General features: G+C 42.8%; 1 protein-coding gene across 1 annotated transcript in view; it reads left to right on the top strand.

The window, feature by feature from the left end:
- Nucleotides 1-7,174: 7,174 nt before the first annotated feature.
- The window catches only part of PDE9A (phosphodiesterase 9A), an 81,756-nt gene continuing 64,071 nt past the window's right edge, over nucleotides 7,175-24,859 (top strand). The window contains exons 1-4 of the mRNA XM_074969494.1: nucleotides 7,175-7,543; nucleotides 19,632-19,702; nucleotides 21,503-21,580; nucleotides 22,537-22,580. Of these exons, the coding sequence (XP_074825595.1) occupies nucleotides 7,475-7,543; nucleotides 19,632-19,702; nucleotides 21,503-21,580; nucleotides 22,537-22,580 (262 nt within the window). The 5' untranslated portion in view covers nucleotides 7,175-7,474. The remainder of the gene's footprint in view (nucleotides 7,544-19,631; nucleotides 19,703-21,502; nucleotides 21,581-22,536; nucleotides 22,581-24,859) is intronic.

Genomic DNA, 24,859 nt, shown 5'->3' with positions numbered 1-24,859 from the left:
TACCCCTAATCATTTTTGTTGCCCTTTTCTGAACCTTTTCCAATTCCAATATATCTTTTTTGAGATGGGGTGACCACATCTGCACACAATATTCAAGATGTGGGAGTACCATGGATTTATATAGAGGCAACATGATATTTTCTGTACTATTCTCTATCCCTTTCTTAATTATTCTCATCATTCTGTTCACTTTTTTGACTGCCACTGCACCTTGAGTGGATGTTTTCAGAGAACTATCCACAATGACTCCAAGATCTCTTTCTTGAGTGGTAACAGCTAATTTAGACCCCATCATTTTATATGTATAGTTGGGATTATGCTTTCCAATTTGCATTACTTTGCATTTATCAACATTAAATTTCATCTGCCATTTTGTTGCCCAGTCACCCAGTTTTGAGAGATCCTTTTGTAGCTCTTCGCAGTCTGCCTGGGTCTTAACTCTCTTTAGTAATTTTGTATCATCAGCAAATTTTGCCACCTCACTGTTTCCTCCTTTTTCCAGATCATTTATGAATATGTTGAATAGGACTGGTCCCAGAACGGACCCCTGGGAGACACCTCTATTTACCTCTCTTCATTCTGAAAACTGACCATTTACACCTACCCTTTGTTTCCTATCTTTTAACCAGTTACCAATCCATGAGAGCACCTTCCCTTTTATCCCATGGCTGCTTACTTTCCATAAGAGCCTTTGGTGAGGGACCTTGTCAAAGGCTTTCTGAAAATCTAAGTACACTATATCCACTGGATCCCCTTGGTCCACATCCACATGACCCCCTCAAACAATTCTAGTAGATTGTTGAGGCATGATTTCCCATTACTAAAACCATGTTGACTGTTCCTCAATAAATTATGTTCGTCTTTATGTCTGACAATATGGTTCATTATTATAGTTTCAATCAGTACTGAAGTCAGGCTTACAGGCCTGTAATTGCCAGTATCACCTCTGGAGCCCTTTTTAAAAATTGGCGTCACATTAGCTATCCTCCAGTCATCTGGTACAGAAGCTTATGTAAATGATAGGTTACAGACTACAGTTAGTAGTTCTGAAGAAACTCAAATGTGAAATTTCAGAACTCTTGGGTGAATACCATCTGGTCCTGATGACTTATTGCTGTTTAATTTATCAATTTGTTCCAAAACGTCCAATGACACCTCAATCTGGGACAGTTCCTCAGATCTGTCACCTAAAAAGAATGGCTCAGGTTTGGGAATCTCCCTCACATCCTCAGCTGTGAAGACCGATTAAAAGAATTCATTTAGTTTCTCCGTAATGACCTTATAGTCCTTGAGTGCTCCTTTAGCACCTCAATCATCCAGTGGCCCCACTGTTTGTTTAGCAGGCGTCCTGCTTCTGATGTACTTAAAAAAAAAATTGCTATTACTTTTTGAGTCTTTGGCTAACTGTTCCTCAAGTTCTTTTGTGGCCTTCCGAATTGTATTTTTACACTTCATTTGCCCGTGTTTATGCTCCTTTCTATTTTCCTCATTAGGATTTAACTTCCACTTTTTAAAGGATGCCTTTTTGCCTCTCACTGCTTCTTTTACTTTGTTGTTTAGCCACAGTGGCTCCTTTTTGGTTCTCTTACTGTGTTTTTTAATTTGGGGGTATACATTTAAGTTGAGCCTCTATTATGGTGTCTTTAAAAAGTTTCCACACAGCTTGCAGAGATTTCACTTTTGGCACCGAACCTTTTAATTTCTGTTTAGCTAACCTCCTCATTTTTATGTAGTTCCACTTTCTGAAATTAAATGCTACAGTGTTGGGCCACTATGGTGTTTTTCCTGCCACGGGGATATTAAATTTAATTCTATTATGGTCACTATTACCAAGCGGTCCAGCTACATTCACCTCTTGGACCAGATCCTGTGCTCCACTTAGGACTAAATCCTCTGGTGGGTTCCAGGACTAGCTGCTCCAAGAAGCAGTCATTTAAGGTGTCAAGAAACTTTATCTCTGCATCCCATCCTGAGGTGACATGTACCCAGTCAATATGGGGATAATTGAGTTTTTTATGTTAATAGCCTCTCTAATCTGCCTAAGCATTTCACAGTCACAATCACCATCCTGGTCAGGTGGTCGGTAATATATCCCTACCACTGTATTCTTATTATTAGAGCACGGTATTTCTATCCATAGAGAGTCTATGGTACAGTTTGATTCATTTACGATTATTACTTCATTAGATTCTACACTTTCTTTCATATACAATGCCACTCTCCCACCAGCACGACCTGTTCTGTCCTTCCGATATATTTTGTACCCTGGTATTACTGTATCCCATCGATTATGCTCATTCCACCAAGTTTCTGTGATGCCTATTATATCAATATCCTCATTTAATACAAGGCACTCTAGTTCACCCATCTTATTATTTAGACTTCTAGCATTGGTATATCAGCACTTTAAAAACTTGTCTCCTTTCAGCTGTCTGCCATTACACAATGTAATTGAATGGGACTCTTTTTTATTTGACTGTTTCTCATCAGACCTGCCTGTATTTTATCATCTTCCACCCTCTCCTCCTTACTTGGACAGAGAGATTCTCTATTAATAGATCCTCCCTTAAGGGATGTCCGAACCATGTGCTCCTCTGCAGCTGTCAGCTTTCCCCCAGCCCTTAACATTAAAAAGGTCGTAGAGTAGTTTTTAAACTAAGTGCCAGCAATCTGGTTCCATTTTGGTTTAGGTGGAGACCATCCTTCCTATATAGGCTCCCCCTTTCCCAAAAGTTTCCCCAGTTCCTAATAAATCTAAACCCCTCCTCCCTGTACCATCGTCTCAGCCACGCATTGAGACTCTGCAGTTCTGCCTGTCTGTGGAACTGGGAGCATCTCCGAGAATGCTACCATGGAGGTCCTGGACTTCAATTTCTTACGTAGCAGCCTAAATTTGGCCTCCAGGACCTCTCTGCTATCCGTCCCTATGTCATTGGTACCTACGTGTACCACGACCACCGGCTCCTCCCCAGCACTACACATAAGTCTATCTAGATGTCCTGAGAGATCCGCAACTTTGCACCAAAACAACAAGGAGTCCAGTGGCACCTTAAAGACTAACAGATTTATTTGAGCATAAGCTTTCATGGGTAAAAACCCCACTTCTTCAGATGCATGGAGTAAAAGTTACAGATGCAGGCATTATTATATTGACACGTGAAGAGAAGGGAGTTACCTCACAAGTGCAGAACCAGTGCTGACAGGGCCAGTTCGATCAGGGTGGATGTAGTCTACTCCCAACGGTAGATAAGGAGGTGTCAATTCCAGGAGAGGCAAAGCTGCTTCTGTAACTTTGCACCAGGCAGGCAAGTCACCATGTGGTTCTCCCAGTCATTGCAAACCCAGCTATCTATGTTTCTAATGCTCGACTCGCCCATTACTAATACCTGTCTCTTCCTAATAACTGGAGTTCCCTCCCCGGAGAAGTATCCTCAGTGTGAGAGGATACCACAACATCATCTGGAAGGAGGGTCCCAACTATGGGATTGTTTCCCTCTGCTCCAGTTAGATTCTCTCATGTGCAAGAACCCATTAATTGGCATCTGCCAGTCTTTGGTATGCTAGTGAAGTGGTAGTTCTAAAGGACAATGAAATGGTATTCAGGCATTACAGCTTTTAAATGATCATTATGTATTTATTTATGTTACAGTAGCATCTAGGAGCCCTGATCAAGAATCGGGGCCCCATTGTGCTAGGCTTTGGAAAGGGCAAGTATCAATACAGATAGTCAAAGCTCCAGAGAGCTAGCAAACTACAAGGTAGACAGCATACAACATGGAGTGGAGGTGGGGGATTTGGTAACAATACCACAGTTTACCATGAAAGGAGAACTCTCAGAATTTCACTTGCCAAACTAATGCCAGATGGTAGCAATTTGTAAGCATCACAACAGAGGCAGGTTTTAAAGAAGGATTTAAAGGAGCGCTGCACATTTTAACGGGTATTTTTTCCCCCACACAGGGAGGGCTGGCTGGGGGGAACACACAAAGTTGCATAAGGGGGAAGCAGATGGAGGCGGGTATCACTGGTGGAGCAAAGGAGAGGGTTGATGTCTCAGGAAGTGGGTAGATCTGATCAATGGTGGGGGATTAAGTGATGAAGCACCTTCAAGGCCAAGACGAGGGGTTTGTGATGGAACAGGGAGAGCTAGTGGAGAGGGGGACAAAGAGGAGGCTGAGGAGGCCTAAGCAGGGAGCCGGGAAGATGATCCTGGCAGCAGCACTTTGAATGGATTTTGGGCAGGGAGGGGGAAATGTGGCTGGTGCCAATAGTAGAGGTGCCAAAGGATGAGGGCTTGAACAAGCACCTTGGCAACCTGCACAGACAGGCGCAATGATATCTTAGAAATGTTCTGTGATCATTGATTAAGCAGGATGTAATCAGCATCAAATGTGATTGTTTCCAGTGCTGGCTAGGGGGGAAATGGCAAAGGAATAAAAGAAATGGGAGGAGAGAAAGTATTAAGGGCTAGTCTACATGGGAAAGTTGTACTGGTACAAGCTAAGGTGTGAATTTAAGGGGGTTTAAGCTAAACCAAAAAAAACCACTCTTATTTCAGAATAAGAGTATCTACACGGGTGTGTGTGTGTGTGTGTGTGATGCCCAATATAACCATCCCAGTATAATATGTAAAACTTTCCTGTGAAAACAAGCCCTAAAACAGATTTTTGGGGGGTGGAAATCTAGGAGTGAGGGTGGAGAAACTGAGCGGGGAAAAACCCTAAAAAAGAGGTGAGTGAGAAAAATAGATTCAGAGAGAGATAACTGGGGGGGGGGGGGGCGGAGGGGAAGGACAGTCAGAAGAAAATTTTTGAGCTTCAGGGGCAGAGGAAATGAAGCATTAGAATAAATGAAAGAGTTAAAAACTGTGGAAGAGTAAAGCAGTAAGACAAGGCCCTGAGGGGAGCCGGTGAAAGTCAGACCTGAGAGAGGCTTATAGCAGAAGCTCAGAAATTGGGGAAAAGGATGCAGGTGAGGCAGAGGAAGCAAAATGGGAGGCAGAGATACAAAATAGACTAGAAAAATGTGTTTGATTTCTTTTTAATAACCTCCCTGTACTTTAGCCAGAGGGGTGGCTACATGACCTAATCCCAAGAAATATTTTAGCTTCCTGAAACGGTTGGTTCAAATCATGCTAAGACCAGTGTCTGGCCCTTCATGCTTCTGAGGCAGATAATTACATTTCCATTTCCACTGGTCTGTGTGTCTCTTTCAGATGAAGCTTTAAAAACTGCCATCCTGTCTTTCCTGTATAAACACTAGAGAACCCACAGTGCTTTCCGTAAGTACAGGGGTTTCCCCTTGGTGGCTTTGATGAAAGCCTCCTTTGCATCCCCTGCCAGGATTGCTGGCACAGCTCTAGTGCACTGGATGGTTGAACCCAGTGTCACACAGGTCTGAGGTCCGCACTAGAAAATTAAGTTGGCTCAACTATGTTGCTCAGGGGTGTGAAAAATCCACACCCCTGAGCAGCATAGTTAAGCTGACCTAACACCCAGTGCAGACTGTTCTAAATTGATGAAGAATCCTTCCATCAACTGAGCTACCGCCTCTCAAGGAGGTGGATTACCTATGCCGATGGGAGAACCCCTCCTGTCGGCATGTGGAGTGTCCACACTCAAGCACTGCAGTGGTGCCACTGTAGCATTTTAAACGTAGACAAGCCCAAAGTCTTATTCTCAAAATTACTTCTAATTGTCTGGGATAGGAATGCAGTCACATGGATTTAAAACTGGCTGGAGGACAAAACACTGGTAAATGTAAAGTAGGGAATAAGATGCATGAGCAGGGAGCTGGATTAGATGGCTTTAGCGGTTCTTTAATTCTAGATCCACAAGAAAAGGGCAATGGTACATGGCAATCCATCAAGTTGGAAGAGAGATCTATCGGGGTACGAAAGGGATTGGTGTTGGGTCCAGTCACGCTTATCATAGATTCCAAGGCCAAGATGGACCATGGTGGTCCTCTAGTCTGATCTCCTCACATCTTCATTAATGATCATGAAGAGAGAGTAAACAGCATGCTAAGGAAATTCACCAATGATGCCATGTCTGTGTGAAGACTGAGAGAGCCAAAATATGGGCAGGAAATAACAAAACGAGGTTCAGCACTGAAAAATGCAAACTCCCTTACTTTTGTAGTGATAATCAAGATGGGCCATTTCCAGCAGTTGACAAGAACCTGTGAGGAACAGTGTGTGTGTGAGGGGGGAATAAACATGGGGAAATAGTTTTGCTTTGTGTGATGACACATCCACTCCCAGTCTTTATTCAAGCCTAATTTAATGGTGTCCAGTTATCCCTATAAAAGGTTTTTTTTTCTCTCCTGCTGGTAATAGCTCACCTTAACTGATCACTCTCGTTATAGTGTGCATGGTTACACCCATTGTTTCATGTTCTCTGTGTTTATAAAATCGTCCTACTGTATTTTCCACTGCATGCATCCGATGAAGTGGGCTGTAGCCCACGAAAGCTTATGCTCAAATAAATTGGTTAGTCTCTAAGGTGCCACAAGTACTCCTGTTCTTCTTGTGGATACAGACTAACATGGCTGCTACTCTGAAACAATGCAAAACAAGACAGACATTGAGCAGATGGCATTTGGAGTTCACTTAGAATCAAAGAGCAAATGTATTGCTCCCTCCAGTTTTTAGACTGTGTTTTCAAATATGGTACACATTTCCCGGAGTACTTAACATTTCCCTACATTTCTTTTAAATGGAGGAATTGCATTTAGGACATTGGTCAATAGCAACAGCCAGGCTTTGTTTTCTTCAAACTTTATTACTGTAACTCTTTCTTGCCTGTCTTGTGTTCTATGCATTGATAACAAAGGTGGTATATAAATGAAACTGCTTCGTTTTAGCTGGGTCAGTCCCAGCTCTGGCTACATGGTGTTTTTAAAATGGGCTCTGTCCGTGTTCAGTGCAGCCAGGAGTCTGTCACACTTCTTAAGATGTATAGAAAGGCAACTAAAAGGATAGATGTTAATGGATTATTCTGTTTCCATTTCATCATAAAAAAGAGTGACACTGACTGCAATTCAATCTAATGTAGAGGATTCTCCCAGTGATAAGTGGTACTTTGCCTTGTGTGTTGAAAGCAACTAATCAAGCCCTGCTCTCCAGTACAGCATTACGGATTGATTGCCCACAGGCTCCCAGCTCTGAAGTCAAAGGGGGTTGCTATGGGAATCGGGAGGGCACTTGAAGACAGGATCTGAAGCTTGTGTTTCCCTGTCCAAGGCAGCTGAAGTCAGAGAAAAGGGAAACTAAGAAGAGGTGGCACACACACACTGCCACAGCAAAATCCATGCATGTTAGAGGAGGGATCTTCATAGCATGAGACTGTGGTATATAGAAAAGCAAAGACACTAAAGGATCTGGCAGTGGTGGCTCAGCATTGTTTGGCTAATCCCTTTTTCCTGCTATATAGCTGACAGTGAGAAAGTACAGTAAAAGTCCAACTGTAGCAAGATGGGATCCGGCTCCTCAACTTACCGGCCCAAGTGTATTTATTTGGATATTGATGGAAGAATTCAAAAGGTACTTTTCTTATGTTTCACAAACTGGTGTCTCTTTCAGTAAGCAGCAGCAATAATGATGGCAGGCTGTATTTATTTTGTGACCTATAAACTATAAAAGGTTGTTTATATTCAGCTCTGGTATGGATCTTGACTCTTTGTAAAATGCTCTTGAGTTACTTCTGTTTTGCGAATGAGTATAGGGTTTTTTTTAAGTGCAATTAGGACTCTCTGTGCTGCAGGGTCTGTGTGTGTGTGTATTTCTGACTTAATAGTCTTCCAGGGTTGCTCTACAAGAGCAGCCCTTTACGTGTTTGCAAAGTTTTGCATGTGGAAAGGTGCTTTCCTGGTTTTTCACATGATCAATAGTAACTGGAAAAGAAGCTATGTTGCATTATTTTGAGATTGTCTAGCACATGGATATTAACGGTAGGAAGACATTTTAAAATATACTCTAAATGGTGTATAGGAAGCTATTTCATTCGTTATTATAATCTATTGTGTATTTGTATCAGCAGGTAGGGATCCCCAATAACATTGGCAAAGTTCTTCTTCCGTATCATTAAACTTTTATCAAAACTTCAGATATTGTGTGCTCCGTGCTATACAGAACATAGAGGAAGATGCAGTCCCTGCTCTGAGGAATGTTTAGTAACTAAAAAACAGACAGCTCAGAATATGTGAAGTATATTAGACATGCATTTTACACATAAACACCCTACTGTTTCTATTACTAATTTATCCTAGATCATCTTTCAGCCACAAATCAAGTGCCTTATCTTATACAGCAAATAGAAGACACTACGCTATTAAAGAGTGATCTCAGTGTGGCTTGCAAAATTCAAAATAGCCATCTTTTAGGGTTCAAGCCTAAATTATTATTTTACCTAGCTTCAGCTTTTCCTTTGGAAAGAAATAGCATTATGCATTTCCCACATGTTTTAAATGACCTTATGAACATGTAATTTAGGATTAGCTGCCTACAGTCATATCCAAATGTGTTGCCTTTGCCTATGGTCTCTACCCCCCCTCCCCCGCCCCCCACTGCTCTGGTCACCTATAAGACTTAACTAATTCTCCTGCATAAGGCAAGCTCACAGAAACATGCAAATAGAGAATCAGAAATGCAGTCAAAATAAGACCTTGAATAATGAAGAGCTGCACAAGTTTCCCCAGAGCAGAATATTATCACCTCATCATCAGTCTGGGGTCTTTGAGTTGAAGGTGAAATCTCTGTTGCTGTCAGCTCTTCGTCACTAGCAGAAAGGAGCATCCAAACTCTCTTAAACAGGAGGGAGGATTTATGTTTTGCCACGGTTTAGCAGAGCTAGTTGCCTAATAATCCAAGGAAACGACACTTGCAGTGTGAAGTTCCCCAGCACCTTCAAAAATAGAAAAACAAAGGTTTTAATTTTTATTTTAAAAAGATCGAGAGCATTTACATCATATTTACTAAATAATTCTTTTCACTTCCTCCTGCTAAAATTTGAGCATTTCCCAGGATTAGTCTCTGGAGAGTAATTGTATCGTAGAAGAACACACCAGAGGCATGACTGCATGAAATAGCAACGCAAACTCCAGCAATATAAATTTTGCTCAATAAACATTATCTGTTTCTTTTGTCAGATGTGAAATTCCATCTGTGCAATGTTTGGAAGGATTCCTGCAGTAAAAATACAGAGTAAACGCGGGTTCATTCAGGGGTAAGCAGAGCATATCGCAAAGCTTCATGCCTCCTAAGTAAAGACATAATTAGACAAAAGGAATCCATAATCTTCCAAGGAATGCAGTATTTGTGATTTCTAGAGGCAGCTCTTTAACCTAATGCTGAACTACTCCTTACTTGACCCAGTGCGGAAATACGATCATTATAAAATTGTTTGGGCTAAATCCTTTCAGACTCAAAGTCTGACTGAACCGATGAACATTTCAGAGTATTGTAATGGAGGTGGGCATCTCATGATAATTATAATAATAAATACTTTTGCTTTTACATGGCCTGATTCTGACCTCACACCAGTTTTGCACTGGGGTACACCATTGACTTCTATTGAGTTACTCCTCATTTACACGAGTTTAAGTCAGAGGACAATCAGACTTATTGAGTATTATGCCTGAGGATCTGGTATGTAGCACATGACAGTTGAGGATCTGTTAATGAAAACATTCACATTTAATTAAGTATCACGTCCTAGCAGGTAAGGGTACTGTTAGGTAAACTGAGGCACAAAGCAGTTACATAGCCTGCCCAAAGAGACCTGACTCAGTCTAACTGCTAGACCAGGGGTCACAGTATATTGAATTCCTGGTGATCTGCAGAATGAAAGTGTTTGAGACCCCAGCAGTAGAATCATAGTCCAGGAAGGAACCTCGCGAAATCATCTAGTCCAGTCCCCATCAGGGTAATCCGTTGGCGGGCCGCGAAACAGTTTGTTTACATTGACCATCTGCAGGCACGACCGCCCGCAGCTCCCAGTGGCTGCAGGTTGCCCACCACTGATCTAGATCATCCCTGACAGGTGTTTGTCTAACCTGCTCTTACAAATCTCCGTGATGGAGAGTCCACAACCTCCCTTGGCAATTTATTTCAGTGCTTAACCACCCTGACCATTCGGAAGCTTTTTCTAATGTCCAACCTAAACCGCCCTTGCTGCAAGTTAAGCCCATTGCTTCTTGTTCTATCCTCAGCGGTTAAGGAGAACAATTTTTCTCCCTCCACCTTGTAACAACCTTTTATGTACTTGAAAACTGTTATCGTGTCCTCTGTCTTCCTTTCCCCAGACTAAACACACCCAATTTTTTCAATCTTCCCTCATAGGTCATGTGTTCTAGACCTTTAGTCATCTTTGTTGCTCTTCTCTGGATTGTCTCCAATTTGTCCACATCTTCCCTGAAATGTGGCGCCCAGAACTGGACACAATACTCCAGTTGAGGCCTAATCAGCATGGAGTAGAGTGGAAGAATCACTTCTCATTTCTTGCTTACAATACTCCTGCTAATACATCCCAGAATGATGTTTGCTTTTTTTGCAACAGTATTACACTGTTGACTCATATTTAGCTGGGTTTGCAAAGGATTGCAAAGGATTCACTCTGACCCCCAGATCCCTTTCTGCAGTACTCCGGCCAACTTTCACATGCTCTTTATTCATATGAATAGTCCTATATGAGTACCCATAGGATTACAGTTATGCAGTGGCTCTCAACCTTTCCAGACTACTGTATCCCTCTCAGAAATCTGATTTGTTTTGTGTACCCCAGCTTTCACCTCAGTTAAAAATGACTTGCTTACAAAATCAGACAATAAAATACAGAAGTGTCACAGCACACTATTACTGACAAATTGCTTACTTTCTCCTTTTTACCATATAATTATAAAATAAATTAATTGGAATATAAATATTGTATTTACATTTCAGTGTATAGTGTTTATAGAGCAATATAAACAAGTCATTGGCTATGAAATTTTAGTTTGTACTGACTTCGCTAGTGATTTTTATGTAGCCTGTTGTAAACCTAGGCAAATCTCTAGAAGAATTGATGTACCCCCTAGAAGACCTCTGTGTACCCACAGTGATACATGTACCCCTGGTTGAGAACCACTGCAGTTATGCATGGTAATAACTGTCTGCAGGATCAGGGTCATAGTTCTTGATGGTAGACCTCTAAAGACAACAGCCTATGAAAAATAGTGCAGATCATGATTCATGTAATTTGTTTCAACTTACCCTGTGACTCATCACATTTCAGTGAATTCAAGGGAGCTGATAAAATAGTTTCTTGTTAGTTAGTAATGCAGCAAATTAAGCAATGGGCATTCTAAAACACCCTGTCATGTTAAACTATTTGTACAGTACAGTTTAGTGAATATTTTTAGAGTAAAATATGGTTTAAAACAGACTGTTTGGAAATTTGGAAGAGGGGATCAATTATCCATAGTTAATGCTCCTTTCTGCATTCCCTTTAAAAGGTGGTATCTCTATTTAGCTGGTTGGGTATCTTCGGCATATTTCTTAGCGCCTCAAGCATTCCTCCAAATGCTTCAAAGGCATAAGTTTATGGCCACCATCCTTCTGGCCAAAAGGACTGCACTGGATCCACGCTGAGCTCTCATCACTTCCTGTACCAGTCACTACATCACTAAAAAGCGCACAGCTTCTGCTGCACTCCTCCTTCCCAAGGCATTCCTTACCAGGAATCTAGCCTGGAGCTCTCATGTGCCAGTGCTTAATTTATTCCAGGGCTGAGCCCCGGCGCCTCTCGGCTTGGCAGTTCAGAGCCCCAGGACTGTTGGACTTGCCGTGTCAGTTATGAAAGTAAAAAAAAAAAAAAAAGCTTGAACCCCGGCACCTAATTGCTTGAGCCCCGGCACCTCTTTAGTTACAAATTAAGCACTGACCAGTACATATCACTGACCAGTATCGCACCATGTGCCCACCAGAGAATTTCTCTTTACTGAGGGTTCTACCTGGAGATGTTTCTTCCAAACCTCTCAGTTTGTGGATATTAAAAAATAGCAGAGGATAAAAAGTATGTTTGATCATACAGTCGTGTGTCTTGAAATCTCAATATGCAGGATCTTTCTGGTTTCTGAGCTTCATTTCAGAATCACATGCTGTCATTAGAAAAGTAATCACTTACTCTTCATCTGTGTACTGTGTTGAAGTGAATATCCTCAAAATATGCCAGTATTCTTGAGACAAGACTGGCCCATATAGATGTTAGATCTCTGGCCCCAATTGATCTAACATCCACCTCTCTGATACACAGGCAATGTGAAAAGCTAGTGGAGGGTTTAAGTTCTTGGATTGATGTTTCTCTCTCTTCCCCTGCCCCCAACTAGAGTTACACCTGCATAAACCAAGAATCAGGCATAACATTTTGAACAGAACATTTAAAACTTTAGTAGGATAGTAGCAAACACAAAATGAGCATCCTATGTGTTGTATCCTAATCATGCTCCACAGAAACTGAAATCATTTAGACAAGACTACCAATTATAATTATACCCAGCTCTTAGTGTTTTTTAACCAGTAGGTCACAAAGCACTTTAGAAAAGAGGCAAGTATCATTATCCCCATTTTATAGATGGGGAAACTGAGGCACAGAGCGGTGAAGTTACTAGGCCAACTATTAATTAGGTTGGGAAATAAAGGAGAAACAACCTGATATTTTGGATAGGGATGGGCTCAAGTTACACTACTTGTATCTGAATTTCAAACACTCCTAAACTCAGATGGTATTTAGAAGTGAGGTTTTAGATGGGGCTTATCTCTATGTTTGGGAAATATAACTGATAAGACAGGTAGTCTTATCAGTACTTTCTCCGCTTCTCAAGAACATTTGATTACAAAAATAGAAAAGAAAGTTTCTTCTTTCCCAGTGATTTCAACAGAGTAGTATTTAAGTGCTCCTGTTTCACATTGATATAGCCATTTAAGATTGTTGGAGAGGAAAGGATAATCATGATGACAGAAACATCACATCAGACTTCTTATTCAGCAGTTCAAAATTCTTCTGAGAAAACTGTTGTTAAAGCAATTCAGTAACACTTTTCACAGCCTGGACAAGAAACATTACACCATAAAGCATAATCGTATTGTGCCAGCTCCCTACCCTTTCTCTGAGCCGGACACAGGTGTTGGTAGATGTCCTAAGGTAGCATGCACCTGAACATATTTCTCTTTGGTTTGGGCATAGACCCCCTTTGCTTACATGGATCCAGAGGCCCCGAACACAAAGACCCAATTTCACAGACAGGAATTCTGAGACCATTTGTATAAAGGAATATAAGCAAGGGAATGGGTACAGACCGATGGGCTGAAAAGGGATGGGTGACTGAAGGGAATTCAACAGCAACAGTGAAACAATAGGTACCATCCCTCCCCTTTCCGGCCCGCCCCCCACCCCCGCCAAGGTACCCAAAACCATCTCACACACACACACACACACACACACATACACACACGGCCTCAGATCACACCAGTGGTGCACATAAAGCAGAAATGCGCTAGCTTGGTGGAGCGCGCTGCTCGGTGGCTGCTCAGTCTGGACTGCTGACCTGTTGGGGTACCTTGCTCCTTGGCTACTCAGCCTTCACCTGCCCTTGGGACACATGTGAGTCTGAATCCAAAGTGTCCACCACTAGTTGCAGTCTAGCAGTGTTCATCACAGGCCTGTTCCCTGGGCTCACAGACACCCACACCCAGGGCAACACAGTCCTCCTCCCTCTCCACCGAAGCGCTTCTCCCCTCTGTCTCTCCACCTACTCCTCCCAACTGTTCTGGAATCCTCCGACTTCTTGCCCCTATTGGCGATTGATCCACCAAAACTTGGCTGCTTGCACTTAGGCACCATCTGCTGCCTTATTATGATATGTTGTACGACACAAGCTATGCTGCAGTATTATTCTACAGACACTAGTGTTTTATATACTTTTAAAAGGTTGCAAACCCCGTACTGTTTGACAGTGATCCTGCCTATTTTACTGACTGAAAAAATACATCACCTAAGGGCTACTGGTGTCACATCCAAGGGATTGATACTACCATACAAAGGGCTGGAAGCCAAGCACAGGCTTACTTCGAAAGTATTTTTTGCACTACTCAATTAGGAATTTTACCAGGGAAAAAAAATTCAAATGCTTGTTGAAAAATTGGAACGAAATCCAATGATCAACAAAAATTGATAAGGGATAGAATTCTGGACATGTGGACAATGAGATACTCTGAAGCTAAATATAGAACAGAATTTGGGTTAATACACTGTTTCCTACTCATGGTATCCATTTCCCAAAGTGAAATACAAAGTAATTAGTCTCAGCCCTACCAGTTTACAACTATGTGTAATCAGAGCAGTTATTGTATCTTTAATAATCGCTCCTGCTCAGCCTTGAGTATTAAAATGTATTGAGTGGGAATATTGGGCAAGACACGGGTTATTAATCTCTAACCTCTCTGCAAAGTAACATGAGATCTTTGACACACACCAGAGCTGTACAGAAGGGACTAAGATAGAAAGGACATTTGTCTAAAAAAGTTACAGAAATATTAACATTGTGGATATGACCCAAAGCCCAGTCAATAAGCATTAGCGCTGACTCAGTGGCCTATTTCACACTCTTTGCACACTTAATCTAACTATTCTTTCCACTTCAGAAAGTCTCAGTCATCTCATTAGTCACTCTGCTTTCTTTCTTTGCTTCATGTTACCTTCAGAAGCAATCCGAGCATATCCTGTGCTTAAATCAAATGGCTACATGTTGGCTTTGTTGGAGGCTTATTAAAATGATTGTGCAAAATATTAAATGATGACCAGTTTCACTGTCCTTTTTTCTAAGCCTATTGGAAATTCCTCTAAAGACAAGGGGGCAACAGGGACTGAAATGTAGCAAATGTTAACCCTAAAGCAGGGGAAGCAAACTATGTGCAGTTGCTATAATGTTTTTGAGGATTATATTTCTTCCATTGCTGTCTGGCACATGCATGAGGGAGAAGCAGTTAACTGGATTTATATATGGCTGGGGATCTTGAAGTTCGCAATCTGCAAATTCAGACTGAACCCTCTAGCACCCTTTGCCCCACCTTTAGAGTGTTGTTAAAAAAGAACCAGAATAAAAATGACTAAACTGAGCTGGCTCTGATAGTTCAATGAAGAGAACTTTGAGACAGCATTTCTGCAGGGAACTGGACAGGGAAGGAAATAGCTGGTGAAATATAGAGCCTTCTCTCTCAAGGTGGCGAGTTCAAATCCAGTCCAAAATTGTAGTTACCAAAAGTTGCTACAACATGAGGTCTATTTGAAATTAACCTAGTGGCACCAGCCCAGTTCCCAGCAGATAAGAATCCACACAATCATATCACCCTTGCCAGTGAAGTTAACAAAGAATGGCTATATTGCCTCAATCCACCATTAAACCCTAGATGTCAGTTCTCCAGGGCAAGCTGAAGTGTGTTGCTGGGGCAGTGTAGGGCAACCTGAATTGCCCCTGCCTGTGCTATATCTCTTCTATGGGTACGTAGAAGAATTCAGTCAGAGTGCCAGCACCCTTCACTACAGTCACATGATTTTGGTCATTCAAGTGATTGGCACCCAGGTTGGCCAAGCAGCAGTGTGAGTGTCCTCACTGCAAAGCCACAGTGGAATTGCTGCATCCACACTGGTACTGTACTCGTGCCTGTAAGGCCGTAGAACTTCTGGGAGCACGTCCCATAGTTCTTAGTCCTACTCTAAGCTGCGCCGCTCTATGAATTATTATTTTGTGGAAGCGTATATTGGGACAACCTGGGCACCTGTGTGGAAGTGGTCTTAGCCCACCAACTCAGTGAAGTACTTCTTGTTTGGCACTCTCTAGATTTCTGTCCAGGATGGACCTCCGTCCCAATCTGTTGGTAACCATGTCTCCTACTCTGAGATGCTGGCATTAATGCAACTTAAGATGGATACAGGACATCAGACACAACGGAGGGCATTTCAGCAGCTGCTTTTCATCCTGAGAAAACGATGGCAGCAGGGCTTGCTAAGGAGATCATGCAGGCTGCATGGAGATATGGAGCAGTGGAGACAGCTGACGCAGCTTTTAATAGCTGTGGAATCCCAGTAAGCTGATTGGCAATTCTGGAGCAGGACCACAAGCACGGAGCGATGGGACTGCATTATCATGCAGACCTAGGATGACCGTCAGTGGTTCTAGAACTTCTGTATGAGGAAAGATGCCTTTCTGGAGTGTGTGATGAGCTTCCCTTGGCACTCAAGTACTGGGACATGCAGTTGAGAGAGGCCAGAAGTGAGCTGCAGTTGCCATCTGGAAGCAGGTTACCACAGACTGTGACAGGTCAGTGGCTAATCATTTTCCCATTGGCAACTAGGGTGACCAGATGTCCCAATTTTATAAGGAAAGTCCCAATATTCGGGGCTTTGTCTTATATAGACGCCAGTTATCCCCCACCCCCTGTCCTGATTTTTTCACACTTGCTATCTGGTCACCGTAGGTGGCAATGGATGTTTGCAAGCTAATATTGCTGTGGTTCACCCATAGATGGTGAAAATTGCTAATGTCTCTGGAATAAAAGCCGGCTCTGAGTGAATTGGCTTTTCAGACTTTGCTAGGGCTATAAATGGCGCACACACATGCCCAAAGTCCACCCACCCCCCCACAAGTTACACATAATATAAAATAGAAAGGATACTACTAGCTCATTAATCGAGCCCTAAGGCAAAATAACTCACCACCACAGTCTCAGAACAAAGGGCCCAACTCTTTTCCCACTGAGAAATCACCAGGAAAACTCCCATTTACTTCATTGGGAGTAAGAATGTGCAGACAATCACAGAAACAATTGTATATTTGCTGGGAAATGATTGCTTGCTGGCTGACTGCCTTGTTTGAAAAGAGAAGGAAGCCAATCAGAAGAGCTCAGCAACTGACAAAGGAAAAGACCTTTTACAGCATAAAATCATTGGTTTAAAAAAAAACCTAAAGACAACCATTCAAATCTTGCTCTCCTTAGCAAAATGCAACAAGTGATTTATGAATCAGTTTCTATCAAACTTTTAAAAGACCAAGAAAATTAGGAATCTAGCCCATAGTCCACTTAAATATAACCACAAAGGAATATCTTTATTGCCTAACTTTTCACTCTTTCATTATTATCCGGAACTTTTAAAAATTCATCCTGGCTTCATTGAAAGCCTTGTGTTTTCTTTCATGAAACGGGCTGGCTTTCTGACCTTTAGTGCTTCCTGAATATTTTTTTATCTTATCCCACTCTTATCCCAGTTTCTGGTCACTAATAATTGATTTCCAGAATGAGAACCCCGGACACCTGAAATAGCGCTCCCAGCATGTCACAAAAGTTCGTTCTAAGTTCAGCTACAATTGTCATCATCTCCTAAATTATTGCATTTGTCAGTTGTTTGTACAATAATGGGCTTGTGATATTGTGTTGGACAGTTTTAGTAGCTAGAACCTCTGAAAGATGCTGTGTTTTGCTAAGAGCAGGATTTCAGTCGTATCTAAATCTGATTAAAAATATATTTAAAACCTTGATTTACTGCTTTGATTGCAGCTGGACTGTAATAAACTAAGGTCCATCACTGTGGTGATTATCAAAATAGCCATATAGGGTAAATTGATGCCAGTTACTTTCCAAATAACATGTAATAACTGGTAATGATCTGTCTCAGGTTTTTAATGATCTAATTGTTCAATCCTGTACATTTAATCAAGATACCTGAATGAGTGGGGTCCAGGCAGTGAGGAGGAGGATGCTGCAAAGACAAGAGCCAGACCTGAGGAAGAATAGATTAGAACAAGGAGCCTGAGTGGGGCTGCGAGGCTGATGATGGGCGGGGGGAGAGGGAGACTTGGGCAGGCTGGTCAAGGAGACTGGGACTGGATGAATAAAGAGACTGGGATTATGAGCTAGGGAAGGCCATGGGGAGGGAGACATGGATCAGATCAGCAGTTAGGGCAGGAGGGAGACTAAGACTGGGAGCCAGGGAAGGTAATGGGGAGTAAGCCAGTAGGTGGGAGGATACTGGGACTGAGTGGGGGCAGAGTGAAGGAAGTGACCGGGGAAGGGAGAGAGATCTGATGAGGAGCTGGGTGCGGAGGAGAAGTGGGACTGACTGGACAAAGAGAGTGGTTCAAAGAGCTGGGACGCAAGAGAGAACAGTGAAGTTGGATGAGGAGACTGGGAATGTGGGTGGTTGGGGCAACTGGAGGCCAGGGTTGGGGAGAGAGGCAGACTGGATGAGAAGCCAGGAGGGGAGAACTGGGACTGGCTGAGCAAGGAGGTTGGGACTGGGGTGAGAAGCCTGAGGCATGGAGACTGGGAGCTGCCAAGTGAAGAGAATGAGATTGGAAGAAGGAGCTAGGAGTGAGGAAGCAACAGAATTGGAACAGGCTAGAGAAAGGGTCATGCTTGGGGGGGAATAAACAGAAGAATCCATGCCCAGTAGAGCACACTCCCCATTAGAGCCTGGAATGGAAAGCAAGATCCTTGAGTCTCACCATTCCTCTGCTGTCGGCAAATATGTGTGACACCCACTGGCAAAGCGTCCTGTCCCCCCTCTAGTGCTGGTCCACATACAGGAAGACAACCTACTACTGCTATCAGTTACTCGAATAGCAGAGGTCTGTGTGGTGAAAGGAATGAGGCAGGGGATTGCAGGAGGACCACGAGTGTGTCCTTTCTCTTCCTGCAATCCCCTTCCCCACATCTTCTAACTTCTGCAACAAATGAAGCAGCGGTCTGACAGACAACAGTCTTCTTTACAACACAATCATGCTTCATCTCCAGAGCAGGTCTATCCTGTGCACTGAAAGAGGCAGGGGTCCAATGGAAAAAATAGTATGTGATCATGTAATTAAAGACTGTATCATAATGCAAATGCACAAAGGGATGGCATGGAACACCTAATGCCAGCATTTCCTGACTTTTGGAGATTTTTAAACTGACATCTTTTAGGGTTGTCTTTGCAACCTTAATAGTGTTTTTTAACATAATTTTTTGTGTGTAAAAGGATAAAAGGCATTCTTTGGGGGTCAACAGCAGTTGCAAAAATTAATCTCAAGTGGATTCAACTGCGTCTCAAGTAGATTCAACTGCTAACTTAGCAGTACTGCAATAGTGCCATACATTACAGTGGGAAGTTTGGCTTACTTGGAAAATATTACATTCTGTCTAAATTACAGGACCGGATCCTCAGCTGATATAAATCAGTGCAGCACCATTGACTTGAATTAACCAATGCCTATTGACACTGAGGATCTGACCCATTCTATAGATCATGATCCTTCTCTAGATTAATGATAAAGTTTCTTTTGCTGTCATTTCAGATACCATATGCTAGATTTGTAGATAGTTGGGTTAGGATTCCAAAATCCCCTTTCCTGCTCTGCTTTCTCATTGAAAATAAATGAATTAGAAAAGGGGGAAGATAAGAAAGGGAGGAAAGAATTCCAATGCCCAGGGCAAATCAGATATTTCAAAAGCAAGAATGGTCATTTACGTAAAGCCAGTACATGAGGTCCATGTCCAATGGAATTTAACCGTACCTTCTCTTCTTTTTCTTGTTTTTCTTCACTGCTGCTGTTTTGCTTGGAAGGTGGTCTTCAGTAAATACTGCAATTCCAGAGATATTGTTGACCTCTTCTGCATTGCAACTGGGTTACCAAGGTAGGCATCACTTGATACATTTGACAAGGGCTAACACACCTTTCACCTTGGTTCCTTCCCTCTTCAGAACAATTCAGAGGTGGGCCCAAAATGGAACCTCACACCCAACAATCCCTGAGTTTTGGGAAGAGGAGAATATATTTCAAAATCCAGATCTGAACCCAGATTTGAATTTTGCATCTCAGGCATATCTCAAGTTACAGAACGTGAGAATCAGAAATTGGGGTAACAGTAATTCATGCATATTGAATAACAGAAGAGGGCTTTATGCACTATTGGAAGGTGCTCAGATATCACAATATTAGTCTGGTATAAGGAATAGAATAGAAGAGAGGGATGTTTTGAGAAATTGTGCACAGACAAGCCCAGTCAAGGATGCCAGTTTTACATTTGGGGCACTGTCAAATAGAACTATACCAGTCTTGTTCAAGGTTCCTGGTATCCAAACAGAGTACCCACTAGAATTTTGCACAAATGGGACAAACAAACAAAAAATGTCACCGAGTCCCTTGTTCCAGGCCATGTTCTCCTTTAACTGGGTTATTTTTGTGAGGTGGGAGGCGGTCTAAAAATTCCATTAGTTTCCACTCCTGGAGTTTCTTGTTAATTGTTTCATTTGGGATAGAGTTTGGTGTACCTATCCTCCACAAAGAGAATTGGCTGGAGGTTTCACCCATGAATCTGGGGGAATCGGCCAGCAGCCCTTTGCCTATGCGCTGGAGTCCAGTTCCCATTGCTCCCTAGACATCACAGAACCCTCTAAAAGGGGTATGCAGAGAGGAGTATGATGTCCCTTAGATGTACACACCCACAGTACAAAACCCAAGAAAAAACATTAAATCACAGGGTTATTGAGTGTGGTTAACTCTGTGGGCATGTGGAGAATCCTACTGACTATTATTTACATAAAACTCTGGGATGGAATCCAATAAGCTTTGCTGTTTACCCTTGCTATTACCCCTCCTTTGATATTGGAGAGCTCAACAACTGTCATTTGCCTGTGATGTCAAGCACTTCCACTGTCCCTCAGAAAACCTTGTTTAACAATGTAAGCCATTCATGGACAATAACAGGAGGGTTTCAGTTAAACAGGTTAGGTTATGGTTTGTTTTAAATAGGGCCATACAAAGGGCTGCTGAAGTTTCACTAATTTCAAACAAGCTTCTGGTGAGCACAGTTCAGACTATGGTGCCAAAACTAGCAAACTAATATTCAGAAAACACTGCCCTCTTTTCAGTTGCTGTTGGTGTTTTGTTTTTGTTTGTTGTGAAGGAGTTTCTTTAACAATTTCAGAATTCCCTTTTGTAAAAGAAGTGGATAACAACACTGATAATCACTTGTGTAGCTTGGAGGGGGTTGGATTTTGTGTGTATTATCTCAAGGTAAGTATTTTTATTGATTTTTAACTCCGTCAATATATATCTGCCAAGTCAATAAATCATGATACCTCCTCAGTGGAAGTCAGTATCTGATTATTCAACAGCACAGCATATGTGATTTTATAGGGAGCAAAGTTCCCTCTGGGGAAAGACAAGACCACAATTGCATTTTAATCACAAATGTCTCTTGTGGTTATACTGTAGAGAACATAGCCATTAAGGACCTAATTCTCTACTGCCTGGCCCCTGGTGTAGTCATCTACACCAGTGCAAAGTGGGTGAGATACAGTAGCTACTCAAAATGGGAGTGTTTTAAGCCCACTTAGCCAGTTATACCTGTGCAATGCAAGGTCTGAGGCAGCGCAGAATCAGGACCCTCACTTTCTAGGTTAAATAAACCTCTTTGATTTGTGTCTTTCAGGAACACAACTATCTCACTTTTGACAATTGATAATTGCATGGTATCCATCGATCCAACAATGCCAGCAAACTCAGAGAGGTAAGCCTGAGGAGGACGCGATATTGTAAAATAGCGTCAAGCCCAGGGAAAAGGGTTTGCTTAGCCATAAACACCTTTCCTGTGCAATGTGGCAGGAGAGCCTGTGCAGTGGGAGATAGCTGTCAGCAGAAGTTGGGCGCAAGATTATAACACTAATGCCTCTTTGGTTTGTAATTTTACCTGCTATTAAAGTAGGCAGAGCTATCTGAGGAAAAACTACTGCGCATAAGTATTTCAAGCAGAACATCTGTTTACAACCCACTATGTTTACTCCAAAGGCTCTCAGCTCCCTTAATTCACAGTCTTTTTTATTTCTCTGTTAGAACTTAGGCATGTCATTATTTGGAAACGGGGGGGTCCCGGCTTTTATGAGGTGCTGCTCCAAGCCCAACTGCTCTGAACCCCATTTATTTTTGTTCCCTGGCTTCTCAGAGCTTGCTCTGCCTTGCTATTTTTTTTACTGTGGCCACTCTCATTATTATTTATTTATTTGTATTACCACAGTGCCTAGGCCCCCACCCCAGTCGTGGGCCAGGACCCCAGTATGCTAGGCACTGTACAAACAGAACAAAAAGTCTGTCCCTGCCCCAAGGAACTTTCTTCTTCCCAGTGGCTGTTTCCTTGACACCTCTATTTCCAAGCTAACCTGACTCTCCCCAAAGGGGAGAGATTTCTGCTGTGCTTGTAGTCTGACCCTGGTGTCTGCTGGTGGCACTAATGCAGCCTGAACAAGTCCTTGACTACCAGTGCAGTGGCAAATTTGAAGGTGATAAATTCATAGAAAGTGCATGTTCTTTATTTCCATGGGTAAATTTTCAACCCACAAATTTCAAGCTGGCTCAGAATGCATTCAGATACTTCCTCCCACTCTTCATGGCATGTACACCAGTCCCAGACAGAAAACACAAAGTGTTTTATCAGTGTCATTGTAACCAGCCCTCTTTGATATTTTGCAGTACTCCGTATAAAGTGAGACCTGTGGCCACTGGACAGTTATCAGGTAAAACGCCTTTATTTTAGTCATATTTACTAAAACGCCTTTGACTGAGCTGGTAGTTTGGGATTAAAATAATCTGGAAAATGTATTACTTGTACGTTCTCTAGCTATACTGCAAAAAAAAAAAATTGATCTGACATGGCTGCAGCTACGCCATAATCAAGAACTGTGTAAAATATTTAACTCCCAAGTAAAAAGTGGTTAAATTCAAGTTGGAGACACATCTGTGAACATGTAGCATGGAATTTTCAAAAGGACTCACCACTGGTCTAACTCCACTCCCACTGAGGTCAATGCTAAAAGTCTCAGGGTATGTCTACACAGCAACTAGACACCCGTGGTTGGCCTGTGCCAGCCCCTCTGGTTCAGGCTGTGGGGCTGTTTCTTTGCTGTGTAGATGTCTGGGCTCAGGCTGGAGCCTGGGATCTAGGACCCTGCAAGGTAGAAAAATCAGAAGTGTACAGAGCAATGAAACAGCCCTGCAGCCCAAGCCCTGTGAGCCCTAGTCAGCTGGCACAGGCCAGCCACGGGTGTCTAGTTGCTGTGTAGACATACCGTTCCCACTGAGATCAGTAAGGGTAAGGCCGTTGCTGATCACTTTTGAAAGTGTTTTGTAGTGTTTTGTTTTGTTTTTTACCTCTGCAAACATCTCCTCAAAGTTGGGCACAACATTTGTACCCTAGTAGCACTAACAGGCTGAGGAAAGGGTGTCGTTCCTTCAAACATTTACTGGGCGCAGGTTCAGTAGCTCTAAATAAATGCGACATGACTGAAGAAGCTCTGGGTGGACAACAACATTGCATATACCATGTGTGCTTTCAGGGGCCTGTTCTCCAAAGCAGCTAAAGGAACAGAAATGGCACTTTCACTTCAGTCCGATCTGCTTCACGTTTTCTCTCTGCTTTTGAGCAACATGCTTAGGCCAGCAGTTCCCAGATTTTGGTGTGGCGAGCACAGGAGGTTCACAAGCACATTTTTGTGTTCAGCAGGGAGCCAGCTAGTCATGTGGTAGTGACTGCTTCTGTCTACCTGGTTCTAGAGCAGTGGTTCTCAAGCTGTGGGTCTCCAGGGCTGACGTTAGACTTGCTGGCCAAAGCCCAAACCCCACCACCCAGGACCAAAGCCGAACCCAAGGGCTTCAGCCCCGGGTGGCGGGGCTTAGGTTACAGGCCCCCAGCATGGGGCTGAAGCCCTGGGGCTTCGGCTTTGTTTCCCCCCGCTCGAGGTGGTGGGGGTCAGGTGTGCTCAGGCTACAGTCCCCACTCCTGGGGGTATGTAGTAATTTTTGTTGTCAGAAGGGGGTCATGGTGCAATTAAGTTTGAGAACCCCTGTTCTAGAGGGATGCTGGCTTTGCACTGCAAAGAAGTGTGCAGAGGCCTGTAAAGGCAGCTAGAAACAAGGAAGAATAGCCTGGCCCTAGCTGCATCTGCTAGCTTCCATTGGAAGAGGAATGTCCAGAGGAAAAGGAAATGAGGCAGCCTGGTAATATGTCCAGGGGAGGGCCAAGCAATTGGGAAGCATGTCAGGAGAGAGGGAACAAGTGACAGAGAAGCATGTGCAGGGGAGCAGGACAAGGGAAAGGAATAGAATGGATTGGAAAGGGGAAAGGATTTTATGACAGTAAAGAGACTTCACATAGCAGTGACTGCTGAAGACTGAGGAAGGCTATCCAAATGAGAGGAGAGGGGTCCATGTGATAGCAAATGGGAAGGGAGCCAGCCCGAGAGATATTCTTCTTATTAAAATGTGCTCCACACTGTAAAAGTGTCAGAACTCTTGGCCTAGGAGCTAAATACCTGCATTATCGAGTGAGAAGGAAAGGGGTTTTAGGAGGTGTGCCCTTCGTTAAATTCCGACTAGTATCATTGTTTGCTTGCCTCATCTACAAAAAGGGACAGATCCTCATTTGGTATGCGTAAGTGTGGCTCTGCAGTCGAGCTACACTGATTTACACTGGCTGAGAATCTGACCCAATGGCTCCAGGTAATTTGGCTTTATTTACATGAAGCTCACTTTGTATTTTCCAAGAGCACATTTGCCTTTTCACACTTTCTGATAGTCCTGTTTTTTTGGTCAGCTGAGGGTGGGGGGAGGGGAGAATGCTTTTTGCAGGGTACGGCTCATCATTTTCATACTGTCTGTGGCTTCTTGCTTCATTTTACGAAGCAGGGATTCCCAAAGATCTAAGCTGAAAAGGACTGCAAATTCCTGGTGGTTTAGTAGCCAAAGCAGGCAAACATTTTCTGTTTTGGAAAAAGGGAAGCAAGTTGGACTGTATGCA

This window comes from Natator depressus, chromosome 1 (assembly GCF_965152275.1).
Source record: "Natator depressus isolate rNatDep1 chromosome 1, rNatDep2.hap1, whole genome shotgun sequence".
In the NCBI taxonomy this organism is placed as follows: Eukaryota; Metazoa; Chordata; order Testudines; family Cheloniidae; genus Natator; species Natator depressus.
The sequence above is the reverse complement of the archived record's forward strand: the minus strand, read 5'-3'. Positions and strand labels throughout refer to the sequence as shown.